A 22,198-nucleotide genomic window follows, 5' to 3' on the forward strand; every position below is an offset into this window, starting at 1 on the left:
AAGAAGGGTTCTCACCTTGGCTGCTGCTGCTGGAAGATCAAATGGAATACGCTGTCTGATTTTAGGGGGCAGCTGGGTTAAGACTTCAGTCTTTAATCTTCTAATCATTATGTCACTTAATAGCTGATGAAGTTCATTAAGGTTTGATGCCCCTCTACAATCCCACTGACGCCTTTTACCAAAATATCTGTTAATGTGAAGAAAAAGCATGTAGCAAAGCTGAATGCTAGAGTAAGAAACTGTTTATCCAGTGTGTTCTTCCTTTTAATGGTAAGAAGCCATGACACTGTTTTTACTGTTATTTCTAAATGCAATTAGTTTCAAAAAGCTCAGCTTGACAAGCAGTAATGAATAAGATTATACATTACCTTAGCAATAGAAAATGTTAGTGTCTAAATATACTGTTTACGCTAAGTTAATGCAAGGCTGGGATGAACTGATAATCTGAATACCACTGGCATTCTGGGTGGGCTCACAAAGGGCACAACCAGCCCTAACTAAGCACTAACTGCCAATACACCAGCCAGTCTATACAACAACCAAAACCACTTAAAACATTTTCCACACCCTCATTGATCTGTTAAGCAAAGCAGATTGATCACTTGGTGATCTCTTCTTCCTTTGAAACCACTAGATTGACAACAAAGAAAATTAAAAAAAAAAAAAAAGACAGAAACCCACTATGAAGGAGAGAACGAAAGAAAAAACATCAGGAAATAAGCAATTTCAACAAATATTCAGAAGACACAATGCAGACAGAGAGGTGGTGGCTGACTTGGCTACAACTTAAAATGCTTGCACAAGGGAACCTATCCTCTCGATCTCTGAGCAGACTGGGAGTTGCCAGTACCAAGCACTGTGGGCAGGCGTTAAGTAAACGGTGGAAATCTAGTACATCTATTTGAATGTACGTATCAGGACAGCTGGCCTAATAACATCCCCCTATTATTGTGACAACCCAAAGACCATTCCCACAAAATTCCCAATCATCTTCTAAGGGCCCATACTATTGAAAATAGCTGTTATTAAATAACAGAGGAATTCCTGTTATGTTGTATTATGATTACTAATATTAATAATTAAATAACTCTCCATTTTAATGAGATTTTGGTGGTATTTTAGCACAAATAGGTGTCAATTTAAGAAGCACAGAACTTGGTAACACTAACGTTTTTTTAGTTTAATGTATTTTGATAGGAAACATACAGGAATAGCACAGACAACATTAAAAACATGTACTTGCATGTAGAAGTGATTAGAAAAGGATAGTGAATGGATGGAAATACTACATGACAAAATGATGGACATCATTCAGTTGTTTAAAAAAACTAAGTGCTGGCATTGTAAAAAAAATTAATAGGTTTAATTATAATTGTCATAAATTGCAGAAACTTGTTCATTGAAATATTTTTACTTTCTTTAATGCTTTATGTCCCCATATTTATATTAAAAATTCATACACTAACAAAAATGGAAAAATACTTGCCAATATCTGATTCTGTGACCTATTCTTCCATTTACAATCATACATTTTGACCTCATGGTAAAAAAAAAAAAAAAATCTAATTTTCAGAACTACCAGTAATGGCAAGAAGATGCTGGGTCTTTTAGAATTTTTTTCTTTTTTTTAAGTTGAGGTTATGATAGTTTACAACCTTGTGAAATTTCAGTTGTATATTATTATTTGTCAGTCATATTATAGGGGTGCCCCCTCACCCTTTCTGTGCACCCTCCACCCCCCTCCTCCCTAGTAACCAGTAACCTCTTTGTCCACGTGTTTATCTTCCACATATGAGTGAAATCATACGGTGTTTGTCTTTCTCTATCTGGCTTATTTCGCTTAACATAATACCCTCAAGATCCATCTATGTTGTGAATGGGATGATTTTGTCATTTTTTATGGCTGAGTAGTATTCCACTGTGTGTGTGTGTGTGTGTGTGTGTATACACACACACACACACACACACACACCATATCTTCTTTATCTAGTCATCAGTCAATGGGCACTTAGGTTGCTTCCATGTCTTGGCTATGGTGAATAGTGCTGCAACGAACATAGGGGTACATAAGTCTCTTTGAGTTGCTGATTTCAAGTTCTTTGGCTAAATACCCAGTAATAGGGTGCCTGGGTCATATGGTATTTCTATTTTTAATTTTTTGAGAAATCTCCATACTGTTTTCCATAGTGGCTGCACCAGTTTGCATTCCCACCAGCGGTGCCTGAGGGTTCCTTTTTCTCCACAACTTCTCCAACATTTGTTATTTTTTGTCTTGGTTATTATAGCCATTCTAACGGGTGTAAGGTGATATCTCAGTGTAGTTTTGATTTACATTTCCCTGATGATCAGTGATGTTGAATATCTTTTCATGTGTTTATTGGCCATCCATATCTCCTTTGGAGAAATGTCTGTTCATATCCCCTGCACATTTTTTGATAGGGTTGTTTGATTTTTTGTTGTTGAGTTGTGTGAGTTCTTTATCTATTACGGAGATTAACCCTTTGTTGGATATATGATTTGCAAATTTTTTTTTCCAGTTGGTGGGTTGTCTTTTTGTTTCAATTCTGTTTCCCCTTGCCTTGTAGAAGCTCTTTAGTCTGATAAAGTCCCACTTGTTTATTCTTTCTATTGTTTCCCTTGTCCAAGAACACATGGTGTCCAAAGAGATCCTTTTAAGACTGATGTCAAAGAGTGTACTGTCTGTATTTTCTCCTAGAAGTCTTAGGTTTCAGGTCTTATTTTCAAGTATTTGATCCATTTTGAGTTCATTTTTGTGAATGGCATAAGAGAACGGTCTACTTTCATTCTTTTACATGTGGCTGTCCAGTTTTCCCAATACCATTTGCTGAAGAGACTTTCCTTTCTCCATTGTATATTCTCAGCTCCATTGTTGAAGATTAGCTGTCTGTAGATGTGTGGTTTTATTTCTGGGCTTTCAATTCTGTTCCATTGATCTGTGTGCCTGTTTCTGTACCAGTACCATGCTGTTTTGGTTACTGTAGCTTTGTAGTATATTTTGAAGTCAGGGATTGTGATGCCTCCAGCTTTGTTCTTTTTTCTCAGGATTGCTTTAGAAATTCAGGGTCTTTGGTTGCCCCAAATGTTCTATTTCTGAGGAATATCATTGGGATTCTGATTGAGATTGCATTGAATCTGTAGATTGCTTTAGGTAGTATGGATGTTTTAAATATGTTTATTCTTCTAATCCATGTGCATGGAATGTCCTTCCATCTCTTTATGTCATCATCAATTTCTTTCAGGAAAGTCTTGTAGTTTTCATGGTATATGTCTTCCACTTCCTTGGTCAAATTTATTCCAAGATATTTTATTGTTTTTGTTGCAATTGTCGATGGAGTTGTGTTCTTGAGTTCACCTCTGTTAGTTTGTTGTTAGAGTATAGAAATGCAACTGATTTATGTAAATTGATTTTGTACCCTGCAACTTTGCTGTAATTGTTGATTATTTCTAGTAGCTTTCTGATGGATTTTTTAGGCTTGTCTATATATAAAATCATGTCATCTGCAAACAGCAAGAGTTTCACTTCATTGCCTATTTGGATTCCTTTTATTTCTTTTTCTTGCCTAATTGCTCTGGCCAAAACCTCCAGTAGTATGCTGAAGAAGAGTGGTGAGAGTGGGCATTCTTGTTCCTGTTGTCAGAGGGATGGCTTTCAGTTTTTCCCCATTGAGTATGATGTTGGCTGTGGGTTTGTCATATATGGCCCTTATTATGTTGAGGCACTTTCCTTCTATACCCGTTTTATTAAGCATTTTTATCATAAATGGATGTTGGATCTTGTCGAATGCTTTCTCTGCGTCCATTGAGATGATCGTGTGGTTTTTGGTCCTCATTTTACTAATGTGGTGTATCACATTGATTGACTTGTGGATGCTGAACAATCCTTGTCCCTGGTATAAATCCCACTTGATCATGGTGTATGATCTTTTCAATGTATTGCTGTATTCGATTTGCCAATATTTTGTTGAGGGTTTTTGCATCTATGTTCATCAGTGATATTGGCCTGTAATTTTCCTTCTTTGTGTTGTCCTTGTCTGGCTTCGGTATCAGGGTGATGTAGGCCTTGTAGAATGTGTTAGGAAGTGTTCCATCTTCCTCAATTTTCTGGGATAGTTTGAGAAGGATAGGTATTAAATCTTCTTTGAATGTTTGGTAAAATTCTCCAGAGAAGCCATCTGGTCCTAGACTTTCAATCTCTTTACGTGTGATTGGTCTATTCAGATTCTCTATTTCTTCTTGATTTCATTTTGGGAGGGTGTAAGAGTCTAAGAATTTATCCATTTCTTCTAGGTTATCCAATTTGTTGGCATATAGTTTTTCATAGTATTCTCTTACAATCTTTGGTATTTCTGTGGTATCTGTTGTAATTTCTCCTCTTTCATTTCTAATTTTACTTGTTTGAGTTCTCTCTCTTTTTTTCTTAGTGAGCCTGGCTAAGAGTTTGCCAATTTTGCTTATTTTCTCAAAGAACAAGCTCTTTGTTTCATTGATCCCTTCTCTGGTTTTTTAAATTTTGATTTCATTTATTTCTGCTCTTTTTATTATTTCTCTCCTTCTGCTGACTTTGGGCTTTGTTTGTTCTTTTTCTAATTCTGTTAGGTGTAGTTTGAGATTGCTTATTTGAGATTTTTCTTGTTTGTTGAGGTGAGCCTGTATTGCAATGAATTCCCCTCTTAGGATCGCTTTTGCTGCAACCCAAATGAGTTGGTATGGTATGTTTTCATTTTCATTTGCCTCCAGATAATATTTGACTTCTCCTTGATTTCTTCAATGATCCATTGGTTGTTCAGGAGCATGCTGTTTAATCCACATCTTTGCCCCTTTCTCACTTTTTTTCTTGTAATTTATTTCTAGTTTCACAGCATTATGGTTGGAAAAGCAGCTTGATATTATTTCAATCCTCCTAAATTTATTGAGGCTTGCTTTGTTTCCCAGCACATGGTTTATCCTTGAAAATGTTCCATGTGCACTTGAGAAGAATGTGTAACCTGTTGTTTTACAGATGGATAGATAGATAGATATTTATATATCTATCTATCTATATTAAGTTCTCTATATATCTATTAAGTTCTTTTAGGGTTTTTTTGAGAATGAAACTTTTGCCATTAAACGGATTCTTAAGCAAACTCTCTACCTATGTGACATATTCTGCAGGTGTACAGAAAGCTAGGTGGAGATCTTTTGGCACAATTGCTCCATGTGGGCACAGACAGCACACAGGTGTCTTCAAATAGGCCCATTACACAGGCCTCACTTGCTTCCTGCAAAGCACCAATAGCTGTGCTCCAGAAGCATAGGTGTCTTTTGAAGTTGGAGCCATCTAATTTCAGAGGCCACAGTACCAGTACCAGGCCTGTAACAATGAGGTTTCTTCACCGATCCAGGAGAGGGTGCACTGCTGAGACAGCTTTTGTAGCTAGTTGCCTCCTGGGTGCTTTACCACTAGTTGGTTACAAGCCTTATGCCTGATATGAGCCATGGTTTAGAGAAATCTTTTCTCCCACCCCTCTTCTCTTTCAGCTAGATTCAGACCACTGGAGATTCACTGACTCTAAAGAGCATTTGCAGCACCACATACTGCTGAACTCTCAGCCTGAACTTTAGGGTGCAAAGGGGAAATGAGAGGGGGAAGGAGGGGTGGAAGAGATGCCACCTGTCTTTTCCCATTAAATTTGATAGTAATTATATATACTTTTTGGAATATCCTATTATTTTTTTAAACAGCTTTACTGAGATATAATTCATAATACCATACAATCCACCCACTTACAATGTACAATACAAAGGTTTCTAGTATATTCACAGATATGTGCAACCATCACCACAGGAAATTTTAGAATGTTTTCATTATCTGAAGAAGGAACCCTATATTCTTTAGCTATCACTCCCTTAACTGCCATCCTGCCTCCCCAGCCCTAAGCAATCACTAATCTATTTTCTGTCTCTAGAGATTTCCCTATTCTGAACTTTCATATACATGGAATCATATAGTCTATAGTCTTTTGTGACTTGCCTCTTTCATTTAGTATAGTTTTCAAGGTTCATCCATGTTGTAGCATATAGCAGTACATCATTCTTTTTAAGGCCAAATAATATTCCATTGCATGGATATACCACATTTTGTTTATCCATTTATCCCTTGATAGACATTTTGGTTATTTCCAACTTTTGGCTTTTATGGATAATGCTGCTATAAACATTCATGTACAAGTTCTTATGTGGACATTTATTTTCACTTATCCTGGGTATATACTAGGAGTTGAACAGCTGAGTTACATGGTAATTCTATGTTTTATCAATTGAGAAAGTGCCAGACTGTTTTCCAAAGCAGCTGGACAAGTTTATATTCCCATAAGCAAGGCTCAAGGGTTCTAATATCTCCATGTCCTCACCACTACTTGTTGTTATCTGATTTTTTGATTCTAGCCAATCTAGTAGGTGTGAAATGGTATCATTGAGGTTTCGATTTGCATTTCCCTAATGACCAATGATGTCAAACATTTTTTCATGTGCTTGTTAGCCATGTGTAAATCTTTGTTGGAGAAATGTCTATTCAAATCCTTTGCTCATTTTTTAATTTGGTTTGTCTTTTTATTATTAAATTATATAAGTTCTTTATATATACTAGATACAAGTCCCTTATCAAATATATGATTTACAAATATTTTCTCCCATTCTGTTAGTTGTCTTTTAATTTTCTTGATTGTATTATTTGAAGTATAAAAGTTATTAATTTTGATGAAGTACAATTTGCCTAGTTGTTCTGTTGTTGCTCATGCTTTTGATGTCACATCTAAGAATCCCTTCCCAATTCCAAGGAATGAATTTACCCCTGTGTTTTCTTCTAAGAGTTTCCTAGTTTTTGCTTTTATATTTAGGTCTTTGATTCATTTTGAGTTAATTTTTGTATATGGTGTAAGTTAAGAGTCCAACTTCATTCTTTTGCCTGTGGCTATCCAGTTGTCCTAGCACCATTTATTCAAAACACTGTTCTTTTCCCCATTCAATGATTTTAGTTGTCTTGTTAAAAATCAGTAACTGCAGATGTCTGAGTTTAGTTCTAGACTAACAATTCTATTCCATTGACCTAGATATTTATCCTTGTACCAATACTACACTGTCTGGATTGCCATTATAATCTAGCCTCCTATTCTATTATTCTTTTTCAAGGTTGTTTGGCCTATTCAGTGCCCCTTGCAATTCAATATGAATTTTAGAATCAGCTTGTCAATTTGTACAAAAGTCAGCTAAGATACTGACAGACTATCAAATCTATAGATAAGTTTGAGGAGTGTTGCCATCTTAACAGTGTTAAGTCTTTCTCATCAATGAACACAGGATGTTTTTACATTAATTTAGATCTTAAATTTCTTTCAAAAATGTTTTGTAATTTACAGAGCATAAGTTTGACATGTCTTTAAAAATTTATTTCTAAGAATTTTATTCTTTTCGATGCTATTATAAATGGAACTGTTTTCTTAATTTCATTTTCAGATTGTTCATTGCAAGTGTACAGAAATAAAATTAATATTTGTATATTGATTTTATACCCTGCAAGCTTGCTGAACTCATTTATTAGTTCTAATAGGTTTTTAGTGGATTCCTTAGGATTTTCTATATGTAAGATCAAGTCATCTGTGCATAGAGATAATTTAACTTCTTCCTTTCCAATCTGGATGCAATTTATTTGGTTTTCCTGCCTAATTGCTCTGGCAATTAGAACTTCCAGTACAATGTTGAATGGAAGTAGCAAGAGCAAATATCATTGTCTTATCCTGATCTTAGGGGAAAGCATTTAGTTTTTGACCATTAAGCATAGTGTTAGCTGTGGGTTTTTTGAAAATGCCATTATCAGGTTGAGGAAGCTGGTAACTATATTTTTGATAGTGAGAATTAGCCTTACAATGGTGTTTTCAGAAATAAATTACCTTCCATTGGCAGACAAAAACCGTGTTAATGTGATTCAGGCTAAAGATAAAGAGGATGCCAACTGAGCCTGTAGTTGTGAGGGAGCGCTGGGTACAGATTCAAGAAAGGCTAAAGCAGTAGAGTCCACAGGATGTGACAACTGACTGGATACCAACAGTAAGGCATAGGCAGCAGTTAGGTTGACTTCTAGAGTTTAACTTATAAGAATGAATCTTAAACAACCAAGATTGAATCTACTGGATGAAGGGCAGTTTTCAGGGATGAAGTACAGTTTTGAATATCTTGACTTTTATGTGCTGATGGCATATAGACACCTAGCATAACACTAGTTGTACCGGTTTGGAAATCAAGAGAATAGAGTGGGTTGGAGATACAGATACCATATGAGTATTCCTGGAAGCCATTCCTACATCGGGTTGGCTAGCAATAACTTAACTACACATGGAAATTACTGAGAACTACATAAATATAGCCCACTAAACTCAAACTAAATGGACCTCCCATACAGTTTCCTCTTAGCCTTATCCTAAAAATGCTGACACTCCAACACCACCACACAATACAAAAAGTAATATATATTATATATAAAATATATTTTATATATTATATATATATTTGAATATATATACATGGGGGACAAAGTTGGACTGAAAATAGAGCTTTCAATCTATCAAATAGCCTACATCTATAAATTTGACAGAGACACAATACCCTGTGAAAACTGCCAAAGCCCCTCTCAGAGCCTTGAAATGCGCCTATATAAGTGAGGGATTCTGAAATTGAAGATTCATTAGTTTTATGGCAAGGAAAGAAAATTATACAAGTTTGCAAGTGCAATAGCAAAGAGGTGAGGTATATAGATGAAAGAGGAAAGATATAAATGAATAAGAGAAAAAGAAAAATTTTTAAGGACAAAGCAGCAGCAGTATGATTTAGGGTGAAATTATACATAAAGGAAACTTAATTCCTAACAACCGAAAATTAATAACAACAACAACAAAACTTCAAATATTTCTAAAGAAGTTATAAAACATGAACCTTGATAACTTCTTTTGGAATTAATATAACGATTTTCTCATTCAGATTTGCAAAGTAAGTAAAATTTCATTTCTTCTTTTATAAACAAGAATAAACACAAACTTCTTTTATCTTCCTTTTTGATCAGATATAATTAAAAAGAGGCATTTCTCAACAGGCACTGAATATTAGCTTATGATGATGCAACAGGAAGTTTATGACCAAGAACACACATGCTTATCTGTGTTCATGAACATACACACACACACACACACACACACACACACACAGTTAACTTTGGACTCTGGAAATTACCCTCTGATTTTTTTCTCAAGTTCTCGTGTGCCCCTTTGTAGCAACCCCTTTCTCCCACCCCCAGTTCTTGGGAAATACTGATCTGTTTTCTGCCCCTATAGTTTTGCACATTCCGGAATAGTATGCAAATAGAATCATAAAGTACGTAGCCTTTTAAATCTGATTTCTTTCACTTAGCATAATGCATTTTAAATTCATCTCTGTTACTGGTTGTGTTAGTAGTGCATTCCTTTTTATTGATGAGTAATATATTTCACTATATGAATACATCACAATTTGTGCATTTGCCAGTTGAAGGACATCTGGAATGTTTCAAGTTTTAGGTGACTATAAACAAAGCTGCTATAAACATTTGCATACAGATTTTTGAGTGAACATATGTTTTCATTTATCTTGACTAAATACCCAAAGTGGGATTGCTGGGTTGCATGTCAAGTGTATGTTTAACTTTATAAGAAATAGACATACTGTTTTCCAAAGTTCCTATACTTTTTTGAATTCCCACCAGCAATGTATGCAAGTTCCAATTGTTCAGCATTGTTGCCACCATTCGGTACTGTGAGTTTGTAAAAATTTTCCCTATTCTGATGCATGTGTACTGGTATCTCATTGTGCTCTTAATTAGCATTTCTCTAATAACTAATGATGTTGAGCATCTTTTCAAGTGCTTATTTGGCCTCCACGTGTTTTTTTCAGGTGAAGTCTCTAAATCTCTCAACCATTAAAAATTCTGTTTGTTCTAACACTGAGTTTTCAACGATTTTACATAATCTTTTATAAATTCGTTTTGTGCATTTTAAAATTTATATAATTATACATATATATGAATTTACATATTCCTTTATCAAATATATGCTTTACAAATATTTTCTCCTAGTCTGTGGCTTGTCCATTCAATTACCAGTGTCCCTGGAAGAGAGCTTTTCAATTTTTATGAAGTAAATTTCATCACTTTTGTCTTCTGTGGTTCATGTTTTTTTGCATCCTATATAAAAAGCATTTGCCTAAGCCAAGATCACAAAGAGCTTTCCCTTTATTTCCTTTGAGAAGTTTTATAGTTTTAGGTTTTATATTTCAGTTTACAATCCATTTTTAATTGACTTTTTCAATTTTTAAATTATGGTAAATACACATAACATAAAATTTACCACTTTAACCATTTTTAAGTGAATAGTTCAGCAATATTAAATATGCTCACAATGCTGTATAACCATCACTACTATTCATCTCCAAAATTCTTTTCATCTTGTAAAACTGAAACTCTATACCCATTAAGCAATAACTCTTCATTTTCCCCTACCCCCAGCCCCTGGCAACTACCGTTCTACTTTCTGTCTGTATGATTTTGACTAATCTAAGTACCTTATGTAAGTGAAATTACATAGTATTTGTCTTTTGGAGACGGGCTTATTGCACTTCACATAACGTCCCCAAGGTTCATCCACGTTATAGCATATGTCAGAATTCCTTTCCTTTATAAGGCTCAATAATATTCCATTGTATGTATAAACCACATTTTGCTGATCTATTTACCTGCTGATGGACACTTATGTTGTTTCCACATGTTAGCTATTCTAAGTAATGTTGGTATGAACATGGGTGTACAAATATCTCTTCAAGACCCTACTTTCAATTCTTTTAGATATATACTCAGAAGTGAAATTAGTGGATCATATGATAATATCATCCCACTGCCTTCTAGCTTCCAAAGTTTCTGATGAGAGATCTGCTGATAATCTTGTGTTTCTTTTGGTGAGGAAGATTGGCCCTGAGCTAATACATGTGCCAATCTTCCTCATTTTTTGTATATGGGACACTGCCACAGCACGGCTTGATGAGTGGTGTGTAGGTCCGTGCCTGGGATCCAAACCCGTGAACCCCGGGCTGCTGAAGTGGAGCATGTGGACTTAACCACCATGCCACCGGCTGGCCCCCTGCTGATAATCTTTTTGAGGATCGCTTGTATGTGATGAGCTGCTTCTATCTTGTTGCTTTCAAGATTCTCTTTGTCTTTATCTTTAGCAAGTTTGATTATAATGTGCTTTGGTGTGGGTCTCTTTGAATTCATCTTGGAGTTTGTTGAGCTTCTTGGATGTTTATAATCATGTCTTTACCAAATTTGGGAAGTTTTCAGTCCTTATTTCTTCAAATATTCTCTCTGCCCCTTTCCTTTTCTCTCCCAGAACTCCCAGAATGCATATGTTGGTCTGTTTTATGGTTCACACAGATCCTTTAGGTTCTATTCACTTCTCTTCATTTTTTTTTCTTTCTACTCCTCAGCCTCAATAATTTCCATTGTCTTATCTTCAAGTTCTCTGATTCTTACCTCTAGCTGCTCAAATCTGCCTTTGAATCCCTCTCTTGAATTTTTCATGTCAGTTATTGTACTTTTCAGCTCCAGAATTTCTTTTTGGTTTCTTTTTTAGGTTTTCTATCTCTTTATTAATATTTACATTTTATTCATACATAATTTTCTTGACTTTCGCCACATCTTCCTTTAGTTCTCTGAGCACTTTTTTTGTTTGTTTGTTTTTCAGGAAGATTAGCCCTGAGCTAACATCTGTCACCAATCCTCCTCTTTTTGCTGAGGAAGATTGGCCCTGAGCTAATATTTGTGCCCATCTTTCTCTATTTTATATGTGGGACGCCTCTTACAGCATGGCTGGATAAGCAATGCATAGGTCTGCGTCTGGGATCCAAACCGGTGAACCCTGGGCCGCTGCAGCAGAGCACGTGAATTTAACCACTATGCCACCAGACCAGCCCCTCTTTGAGCATTTTTAAGGCAATTGTTTTAGTCTTTGTCTAGGAGATCTGTCATCAGGTCTTTTTCAGGGACAGTTTCTGTTGATTTATATTTTTCCTTTGAATGGGCCATACTTTCCTGTTTCTTTGCCTTAAGATTGTTTTGTTGAAAACTGGACATTTGAATCTAATTATGTAATAACTCTATAAATCAGATTCTCCCCATTCCCTATGTTCTGCTGGGTTTTGTTGTTCTTGTTTCTTTGATCTTTGTGGGCTGTCTCTGCGCCAAGGATCAGCCTGAGGTATAAACTTAAGGTCTTCCCAGTTATTTTCTGAGACTGTGCCTTTCCCTGGGTATGTGTGGTCACCTTCAGTTGTTCTTGAATGTCCTAGTATTTAATGTCTGGCTCCAAAAGGGGGAAAAATAGAAAAATAAAGAGGAGGGGATGGCACTGACCCCTTAAATTCCCTGAAACTCATTTTAGCCAGAAGGGAAGGGACTTGCAACAAGGTGGGGAGGTGCAACAACAATGGATGCTCCCACTTCATCTGCACCTCTGTGATTAGAGGCAGCAATCAGTGACCAGAACACAGATCTTTGATATTTGGAGGACAGGGTCCTTTTTGTGAACCCTGGCTCCCACAAGCTATGTGCAAGTTGCTCCAGGAACACATATATAGCTGTCTGTCTTTGGGCTGGAGATGGAAGACAGGCAGCTGTTACTGTGGTAAAAGCTGGAATGGACTGAAATTAACCACAATTTATTGTCCAAGCCTTTCCCTGGAAGTTGCAAATCTTCAATATACTCCACAGTTTCATAAATAGTGACATCAGACAGATTCTGCCAGTGCAATTGTCTAGGTGGGAAAACAGATTCTTGATGCTTCCGACTCCACCACCTTCCCAGAATCCTCTATAATCCATTTTTAGTTAAATTTTACATATGGTGTGAGATATGCATTGAGCTGCTTCTCTTTTTTTTTTTTTTTGCATATGGATATCTAATTGTTCCAGGAACATTTGTTGAAAAGACATCTTTCTCCATAGAACTGCCCTGCATCTTTGTCAAAAATCAATTGACTATAGAGCTTCTGGGTTGGTGAACACATGGGGATTTGGGGCAGAATGGAGCACCCAGAGAGGGCATGGAAGCTCCATGCCCTTTCCTCATCCCTTGCCCTATGCACCTCTTTCATCTGGCTATTTCTGAGCATTCAGAAGAAAACTGGAATTTCTGGCAAGATTAAAGAAGATCAGGGAAGAAAATTAATATCAAAGAAGCTAGAGGCCTAGAGTTTAGTTTCAGCCCTTGAGAATCCATGCTTTCTTACCAGACCCTGGCATCTGTCCCTGAAAACATTAAGCCAACCTCACAATATCAACCCTGACTCAGATAAACAATCCTAAAAAGAATTAACAAAGACCTAGAAAAAACCAATTAGCAGAAAGAAACAAATTTAACAGAATCTGGCAGTAAGCTATACCTCAGGACTAGCAGAAAGTAAGTTAACATGCAACCCTCACCATATCTCTTTTTTCACATTTTCCAAGATGTTGTGCAAAGAAATAGGTATATTTCCCAAGAAATAATTCATGAGGCATTAATGATAAAATCCCTTCTCCCCAGAGCTTATCCTCATGACATCTTAATTCCGAACAAACTGGACCATAAAAGCAAATCAGGACTCATGTCACCACACAAAGACACTCTGAGGCAAGCTGGATGCCCATCATGAGATGGCAACTAGTTTTCAACATCTACAAAACCATGTTCTATTCTTGCAAAAGGGGCTCAACAGACATAGTACAGGAGAATTCCAACTATTAGTGAATTAAGGGGAGGGCTAAGGTTGTACAAGAAAGTGACAGAGAGACAAAGGGAGAAAGGAGAAAAGAGAAAGAAAAGGAGACGAAGTAGAGGCACCAGGGCTGGCATCATAGTCCTGGTTGGAAGTGAGATGCATGGCGTAGTAAGAAGATCCTGGGAGAGCAAGCCAGATGACCTGTGTTTGAATTTTCATTTCTCTGTCTATGGGTTGCATAATGTTGGACCCATCACTTAAGTCTTTTAATCCTCACAATTCCCATCTGTAAAACGGGAAAATAACATTGCTGTACAGGTTCAACACAATCTCTATCAAATCCCAGCTGACATCTTTGCAGAAACTGACAAGCTGATCCTAAAATTTAGACGAAAATGCAAAGGAAACAGAACAGCCAAAACAATCTTGAAAAAAAACAAAGTTGGAGGACTTACACTCACTAATTTCAAAAATAAAAACCCTCATTGGACACCATTAGAGAATACTAGGAAAACAACTTATTATTTTCAAAACTCAAAAATAAAAAGGAAAAATTAAGCATTTTCCTGACTTTTCCAAACTAACTGAACCACTGAGTGTCCAAATAGTAGATGAGTACAAGTTTTCCTTTAGAGAGGCATGTCAACTAATAAATGAAGAAAGAATGTTAGAATATCACCATTTCGCAACGCCTAATGATTTAACAGATCATGTACTAATATTGACAGCTGCTAACATCACAAAAAGAGAGGCCTTAGATCATGGGCCTCCTAATGCAAGAATACAACATCCCCATAAAAGTATAATTGCAAAACAACAACAAAAAAGTCTCTACATCTTTATACTGATATAGAAATATAGAGGACAGAGGAACATGTTAAACAACATTATGCAAGTAGAGAAATCTGGATTATAGTAACAATTTAGTTTAAACAAATTAAAAATAAATAAATAAAGGAAATAGAAGAGAAACCTAGAGATTGAGAGAGATAAGAGATATCTATCATTTGTAATGTGTGAGCCTTATTTAGGCACTGACTCAAACAAACTATGGGGAAAAAACCTTAAAAAAAAAGAACTGTAAAATTATGATATTAACAAGATAACTAGAAGTTTGAACATTTACTAGATTTTTTAATGATATTAAGGAATTATTATTAATTTTAATTTTTTAGGTATGATTGTATTATAACTAATTGTTTTTTAAAAAACAGACCTTACTCTTTAGAGATATATACTGAAATATTTTAGGAATAAAATGTGCTGTCTAGACTTTGCTTCAAAATAATATGGGGTGGTGCAGGTAGATGGGAGTATAGCTAAAACAAGATTGGTCCTGAGTTGATAAATGTTGAAGCTGATAAAGAGTACATAGGGGGTTCGTTATACTATTCTGCCTACTTCTGTATATATTAAATTTTTTCTGTAATAAAATAGTAAAAAGAAGACCAGAAAATACACTAAAAAACAAAAGCTATGGAATCCAGGAATTTGGGAATCCAATAGAGCAGAATCACAAAAGAAAATTCAAGATGACAGCTATGTACCATGCGTAAAGAAAAACCAGTCCAGATTGGAGCAGAACAGAAGCCTGTGGAAGGGAGGGCTCCAGAAAAAATGCAAAAAAAAAAAAAAATATTATTTTATACGCTTGGTGCTTGTAAGACCTTTTGGAAGCTGACAAAGCTATTAGAGTCTTTGAGTAAAAAAAGAGTGGTGGCTATATGGAAAACCAAAAGATGGGAGTGGGGGGGAAGGAAATAAATAATTATAAGATAAAAAATTGACCAAGAAAGGAACAGTCAAGTACTTGATTTATTAGAGAATAAAATTAAGTTATTTAGTCCATTTATTCTGTTTATTTAATCATATAAACGTGGACACTGAATTACCAAATAAATCTAAGACTAGAAAGAGAAGGAAAGAAAAGTGGCAGCAAAGGATGCTTAAATTGCTGCTCTTTTACTTTTTAGTTTTATGATTTAGACAAGTTACTTAACCATTTCAAATCTCAGTTTATTCATCTATAAAATCTATACAATATCATCAACCTCGTAGGATTGTTGAAAGAATTAAAGATGTTACATCTAAACTACACGGCATAGGGGCCAGCCAGGTGGTGCAGTAGTTAAGTTCACATGTTCTGCTTTGGCGGCCCCGGGTTCACTGGTTTGGATCCCGGGTGCCGATCTACCAACCACTTATCAAGCCATGCTGTGGCAGGCGTCCCACATATAAAGTAGAGGAAGATGAGCATGGATGTTAGCTCAGGGCCAGTCTTCCTCAAAGAAAAAAAAATACACAGCATAGTATCTTATATATAAAATGCAATATCACGTAGCCAATAAAAATGATGTATTTTACTTATTGATATAGAAAGATATCCTAAAAGCAGTGCTAAATGGAAGAGCATATTACAGAAGAGTATGTATAATATAGCCCTATTTATATAAATTGCCTATCTATCTGTCCTTATCTACCTAAGCAGAGAAGCTATCCAGAGGGAAAGTTACCAAAACACATTAGTAACGGTTATCTCTGGACAGGGAGATTTCAGTTGATTTGTACTTATTTAAAAAAAAATTTTTCTCTTTGTTTAACTTGTTAAAATAAGTTTAATTATTTTCCCAAAAGCAATAAAGTATCTTTAAATTAGTAAAAATAAAGGAAATAAAAAAACTTATAAAGACAATAAAGCATGGAACAAGGTGATGTAAGTGAAATTAGCAGATGATAGCATTACATGTAGGCTATGTTAAAACTATGTAAAAACTATTAGATATATGGACAAGGTAGAAATAAATAAAAATGAAAACAATTTACTTGTTAGTATACTTGGATTATGGTATTTTTCCTTTCCATTTTTATTGTTACAGTGTTACATATTTTTATTGTTCATCATATATACATTAATAAGTATGTATATTTTACAAGTTCTTCCTCATATTAAGCCAAAATCTACTTCCCTATTAAGTTTCACTCCTTAATAATAGTTTTGCCCTCTGAGGCCACAAAGACAAAAGTCTAATTCCTTTAAAAATGACAGATCTTTAAATATTTAAGGACTTGTTCCCTCTAGGTCTTCTCTTTTTCAAATTCCTATAGGCTTCATAAGGACAAGCACTATGTCTTACTCATCTTTGTATCGCCGGCAGCTCTGAAATAATGTCTTAAATATAGTAGGCAATCAATAATATTAGGCATTTGTAGAGCTGAATATGAAATCCCTTCATTATCCTGGTCACCCTTTCCAAGATACGTTTTCATTTGTTAACAGGCTTCTTAAAATATGACTTTTAGCTCTCTCTCAATTCTTCATATACCTAGTCTCCAGAGACCTGAAATCTACTGCAACCATTCCACTCCCACGGCTATAAGTGGTCCTGAAAAAAACTCTACCTGGTAAATTCAGACATTCTACTCTCTCCCACCCCCATCCTTCTAGCCCACTTGCTCATTCAAACCCACTATATCTTCACTCTCTCATCAGGACCTTTCAGTCAACTGACTGCTCCACTTTTACCATAATCACAATATTCTTCCTGTCATCACATCCTTCCTCACCTCGTTTTTGAATTCCAAGTTCATACATTAGCTTTATTCTTATCAATATAGCATAATTTTCCTTGGCCCACAGTCCATGCATCACAAGCTGGTGAAAAAAAAACATCTTTGATAAAAAAATCTTCGATGGATCCAACTATAAGCCTTTTCCAAGCCTATACCCAGGCTGCCGGGTGTTGCTGGGGAAATCATAGCTTAGGGAAGCCTGGTTCCACTAAAAATCTAGAACTGCTGCTCTCAATGGTTTCTCAGTGCTGCCACTAATGTTACCACACTAATCTTGTTATTTCCTTCTCCCATTCAGCAAAATTTCATACCATGTCAACATTCATCAAACTTTTAACCCTCTACTTTTCCATTTCTCTGAACACATGACTATCCTCCCCATTCACAGAGAAAATAAAAGCCATCATATGCAAACTCCCTCAACTTCCTGCCACACTACAAACTAGGATATATTCTCAATACCATGCAGCCATAAAAAAGGATGACGTTCCGGATGTATGCAAAAAAAAGGACAAATAAGAAAAGTACAAAACAATGTATGTTTACAATATACTATGAACTATGTAAAAAACATGAATTTGCTTGAAAATGCACACAATTTCTGTGGAAAAATTAAACACTACATATAGAAAAAAACAAAAGCAAAAACAAAAAACTACATATAATTGCCTAAAGGGAGGGAAACTGAGGTGAAAGGGAGATTTTTCAAAGTATATACTCTACTATAGGTTTAGAATTTTGAACCACATGAAAATGTCGTCTAAAAAAATAACAAACAAAATTGTAAATCTAATCATGCATGTCTCTTCCGTGCTTTAAAATCCCACAATGCAGGGGCCAGGGGGAGGGGATGGGGAGATATTATTTAATGGGACAGAGTTTTAGTTTGGGATGATGAAAATGTTCTGCAGGTGGATGGTGGTGATGGTTGCACAACAACGTGAATGCACTTAATGTCACCGAACCATACACTTAAAAATAGTTCAAATGGGGGGCTGGCCCCGTGGCCGAGTGGTTAAGTTCCCGCGCTCCGCTGCAGGCGGCCCAGTGTTTCGTTGGTTCGAATCCTGGGCGCGGACATGGCACTGCTCATCAGACGACGCTGAGGCAGCGTCCCACATGCCACAACTAGAAGGACCCACAACGAAGAATATACAACTATGTACGGGGGGCTTTGGGGAGAAAAAGGAAAAAATAAAATCTTAAAAAAAAAAAAAATAGTTCAAATGGTAAATTTTCTTATGTGTATTTTACAATAAAAAAAATACCCCACAATATTGATTACTAAAGAACAAAACAAAACCCTCTCCAATGTCTTCTTACTGCTATTAGGATATAGAACAAGATTGCACTAGCTCAGAGTCCTCAGCTGAACCAGACTTCTTTTAATTCCTCAAAGGCATAGCAGTCTCTCTCACTCTGGGCCTTAGAATATAAAATTCCTCTTCCTGGAATGTAAATAAATATCAGTTATTCACAGGATGCCTCTTCTGTTTTCTGTGACTTGATTAGTTCACTCTGCTAAACTCTGCCTTCACAATCTTCACTTCTCTTTTATGACACTCATCACAACAGTAACTATCGGTTAGTGTTTGACTTGAAAATGCAGGGAAGCCTGGGACCATGTGGCTCTTGTTCCCTAACGCAAACTTGATGCCTAACACACGGCACGGCATATAACGGGTACCCTATAAATATTTTTTGAATGAATGGATTAACTCAAAATTAAACCATACTCCAGATGTACTCTAATTAATGAGTGGAGTAGAACCATCCTTTACTCTGGATGTTACTTTGATTACTGTGTCCTAATATTACTTTATTTTTATCAGTTATGACAGACAGCTGACTTCAATTTAGACTCAGGTTATTCAAAACCAGAAGTCTGTTTAAACTGAACTACTGATAACAGGTGAGGATTTCTCAAATCCCGTCCACACCAAGCAGACTTTCTAAGCGTAAGCGAGGAATTTATCCTATTAAATTTTATCTAATTATTTTTCAAGCTTATCTCTGCCATATACTATATTAACTGTTTCTTTCAGATTTGAGCTATTTGCAAATGGAATAGACCTGACCTCTATTTAGCCATAGATGAGAACATTAAATGTGACAGTGCTGAGGACAAAGAACAGTGCAATTCCATAAGAGACATTTCTTAAAGCTGACAATGACCTATTAATTAACACTTTCAGGGAATGGCTATAAATACCTTTAATATGTATTATCACCCAGCATTTTCCCTCTCATAAAAATGCAGATAATTACTTCTCTTAAGAGGTGGAACGGGCACAAAATATCAGCAACAAAGAAAGTTCAGAAAATTTGATAAGTTACTATGAAGATATTCTGGGATATTCTTAACCTTTAAGCATGACATGAGGGAGGACACATATGTCTTCCCACAGTGTGCCTTTGGAAGGTGGCTGCTGATAGCAGGATGCACGGCTGGATTATCTACGTGTTCTCTTTTTCTATGCAGAAGAACATTTATTAAAGTCGCCATTTCCTAAGTCTTTCTCACTGCCAGGAAAAGGGAAAAAAATGTAAGAGGAAGTCATACACAGAGCAAGCCATTTAACCTCGCCAGTTTGCTATAAAACGACAGAGAGGGACGAGGTGATCTGGAAAGTCTTTTCCAGCTCTAATGTGCTAATGCTTGACAAGTGAATGTGCTGCCTTCTCCAGATCCTGTTTGTATTTATAGCTTCCTCTAAATATAACCCAGTGGAGTGAATGATGTAAGGTATTTTGGAGATGGGACATTCTGCTTGAGTAATACTTTCTCTGCGCCTCTCCAATCAAACCAGGGAGGTGGTTACCTACACCCAGACTTCTCATCTCTGATCCACATTCACATTAGTACACTTCTGTTTGCCATCACGTATGTATTTAATAAATTTTATAAAGGCAAACATATTTTTCTCAAGCTTCACTTAACTTTATTTTGATTACAGTCATGACATTTCAAAGATAAAATACGGGTCTAGAATTCCATAACTAATCATAATTTGCTTTCTGCAAAATTATAGTGTGAAAATGACACCTTCATAGAATCAAAACACTGTGGAAAAAAAATTAACATTCTACAGACTAACTTAAAATGCCAGGAATTGCCTTGATCTGAATTAGAATCTATGGAACCATAGTGCTTTTGAGATAAAGAAGTGAAGGAATAAGATAAAACTTTTGAAATGGAATCTGAAAGAAAATGCCTTTTGAGGAGCATGATAATAATCTAGAAATGGCTTTCTCAAGTAAACAGGAAATAAAACACAACCTCCTCAGTCATAAAGCATTTCATAAAGATACATGATTCTTTGAAACAGTGTTTGCATTAATAAGCAAGAAAGAGACAGAAATACACCTCTGTTGTCATAGGACAAGTCCTAATCAGAAAACAACAGGGCTGGCCCGGTGGCACAGCGGTTAGGTTCGCACGTTCCCCTTTGGTGGCCCGGGATTCGCCCGTTCAGATCCTGGGTGCCGACATGACACTGCTTGGCAAGTCATGCTGTGGCAGGCGTTCCACATATAAAGCAGACGAAGATGGGCATGGATGTTAGCTCAGGGCCAGTCTTACTCAGCAAAAAAGAGGAGGAGGATTGGCAGCAGATGTTAGCTTAGGGCTAATCTCCCCCCTAGCCCCGCCCCCCCAAAAAAGCTTTCTGACCCCTTAGGTTTTCCTAGTCCCCAAAAGGTAAATTCAGTTAAATATGTATGTTTTATGTAGGCAAAATTTTGGCATTTTTAGACTACAAGAATTATCATTAAGAGCTTCCCAACAATATCTAGAATCACGCCATCTAGAATCATGGGCATTATATTTTAAAACTATTTATTATCATTTGTGTAGAGAAAGACAACTGACTTTTTGAGAGTAACTTTGTGCTAGGACACCTTAATGAATTCTCTTTTGTTTTAAAAAATTTTCAGCTGATACTCTCAGGTCTTCCAAATAAATAGCAACAGATGCAAATAATGATAATTTTGCCTTTTTCTTTCCAATTTTTACCTCTTTTTTTTTTTTTCTGAGTAATTGAAGTGATTAGCACCTCCAAAAAAGAGGTAAACTGGTGACAGGGAGCATCCTTGCCTTGGTTTTAGTGTTTCATATGATGGTGGTTTTGGGCTTAAAACACCCACACACACACACACACACACAAACATATATATTGGATGTGTATATATGTATCTAAATAAACACACATATTTACTTTAAAATTAGTAAAAACTATATTCAAGGCTGGATGCTGAATTTCATCAAATTACATCTTTGCATATCTGGAGGTGATGAAATGAAGTTTTTCCTTTTCATTATTAACATGGCTAATTATATTAATACATTTCCTAATATCAAACTATGCTTGCAATCCTGATATGAATCCATTTGCATATGGTTAATATATTAGGCCTCTTAATGAGTTTCTGGATTATACTAACATTAAGGACTTACGCATTTAAAGTCTTAAGTAGAAAAGGTCTTTGTTTTCTTTTTTTCCTGCTATCTTGTCTGATTTTGGTATCAACGTTAAACTGCCTTCATACAAACAATTTGGAAGGACTCCTTCTATCTCCATGCTCTAGAGCCTTTAAAAAGCATGAGAACACCACGATCACACAGGTTATTTGAGGGAATTGCAGGAAGGAAAAAAGAAAACACACACACACATTAGGAAAAGACGTGAGAGACCCCTGTTACAGACAAAGAGCTGATTTCTATAATATATAAAGATTTCCAGTATATCACTAAGAAAACAAAAGCCAATATATTTAGTAGAACAAAGGGCAAAGAACA

The 22,198-nt window shown here is 36.0% G+C and overlaps 1 protein-coding gene across 4 annotated transcripts in view; it reads right to left on the reverse strand.

Moving 5' to 3' along the window:
• The window catches only part of ZRANB3 (zinc finger RANBP2-type containing 3), a 216,390-nt gene that overhangs the window by 69,997 nt on the left and 124,195 nt on the right, over positions 1-22,198 (reverse strand). For all 4 annotated transcript variants that reach the window (XM_070507578.1, XM_070507577.1, XM_014849507.3 and 1 more), the window contains one exon: positions 16-187. In XM_070507578.1, coding sequence (XP_070363679.1) covers positions 16-187 — 172 coding nt within the window. The remainder of the gene's footprint in view (positions 1-15; positions 188-22,198) is intronic.

This window comes from Equus asinus, chromosome 4 (assembly GCF_041296235.1).
Source record: "Equus asinus isolate D_3611 breed Donkey chromosome 4, EquAss-T2T_v2, whole genome shotgun sequence".
Taxonomy (NCBI): Eukaryota; Metazoa; Chordata; class Mammalia; order Perissodactyla; family Equidae; genus Equus; species Equus asinus.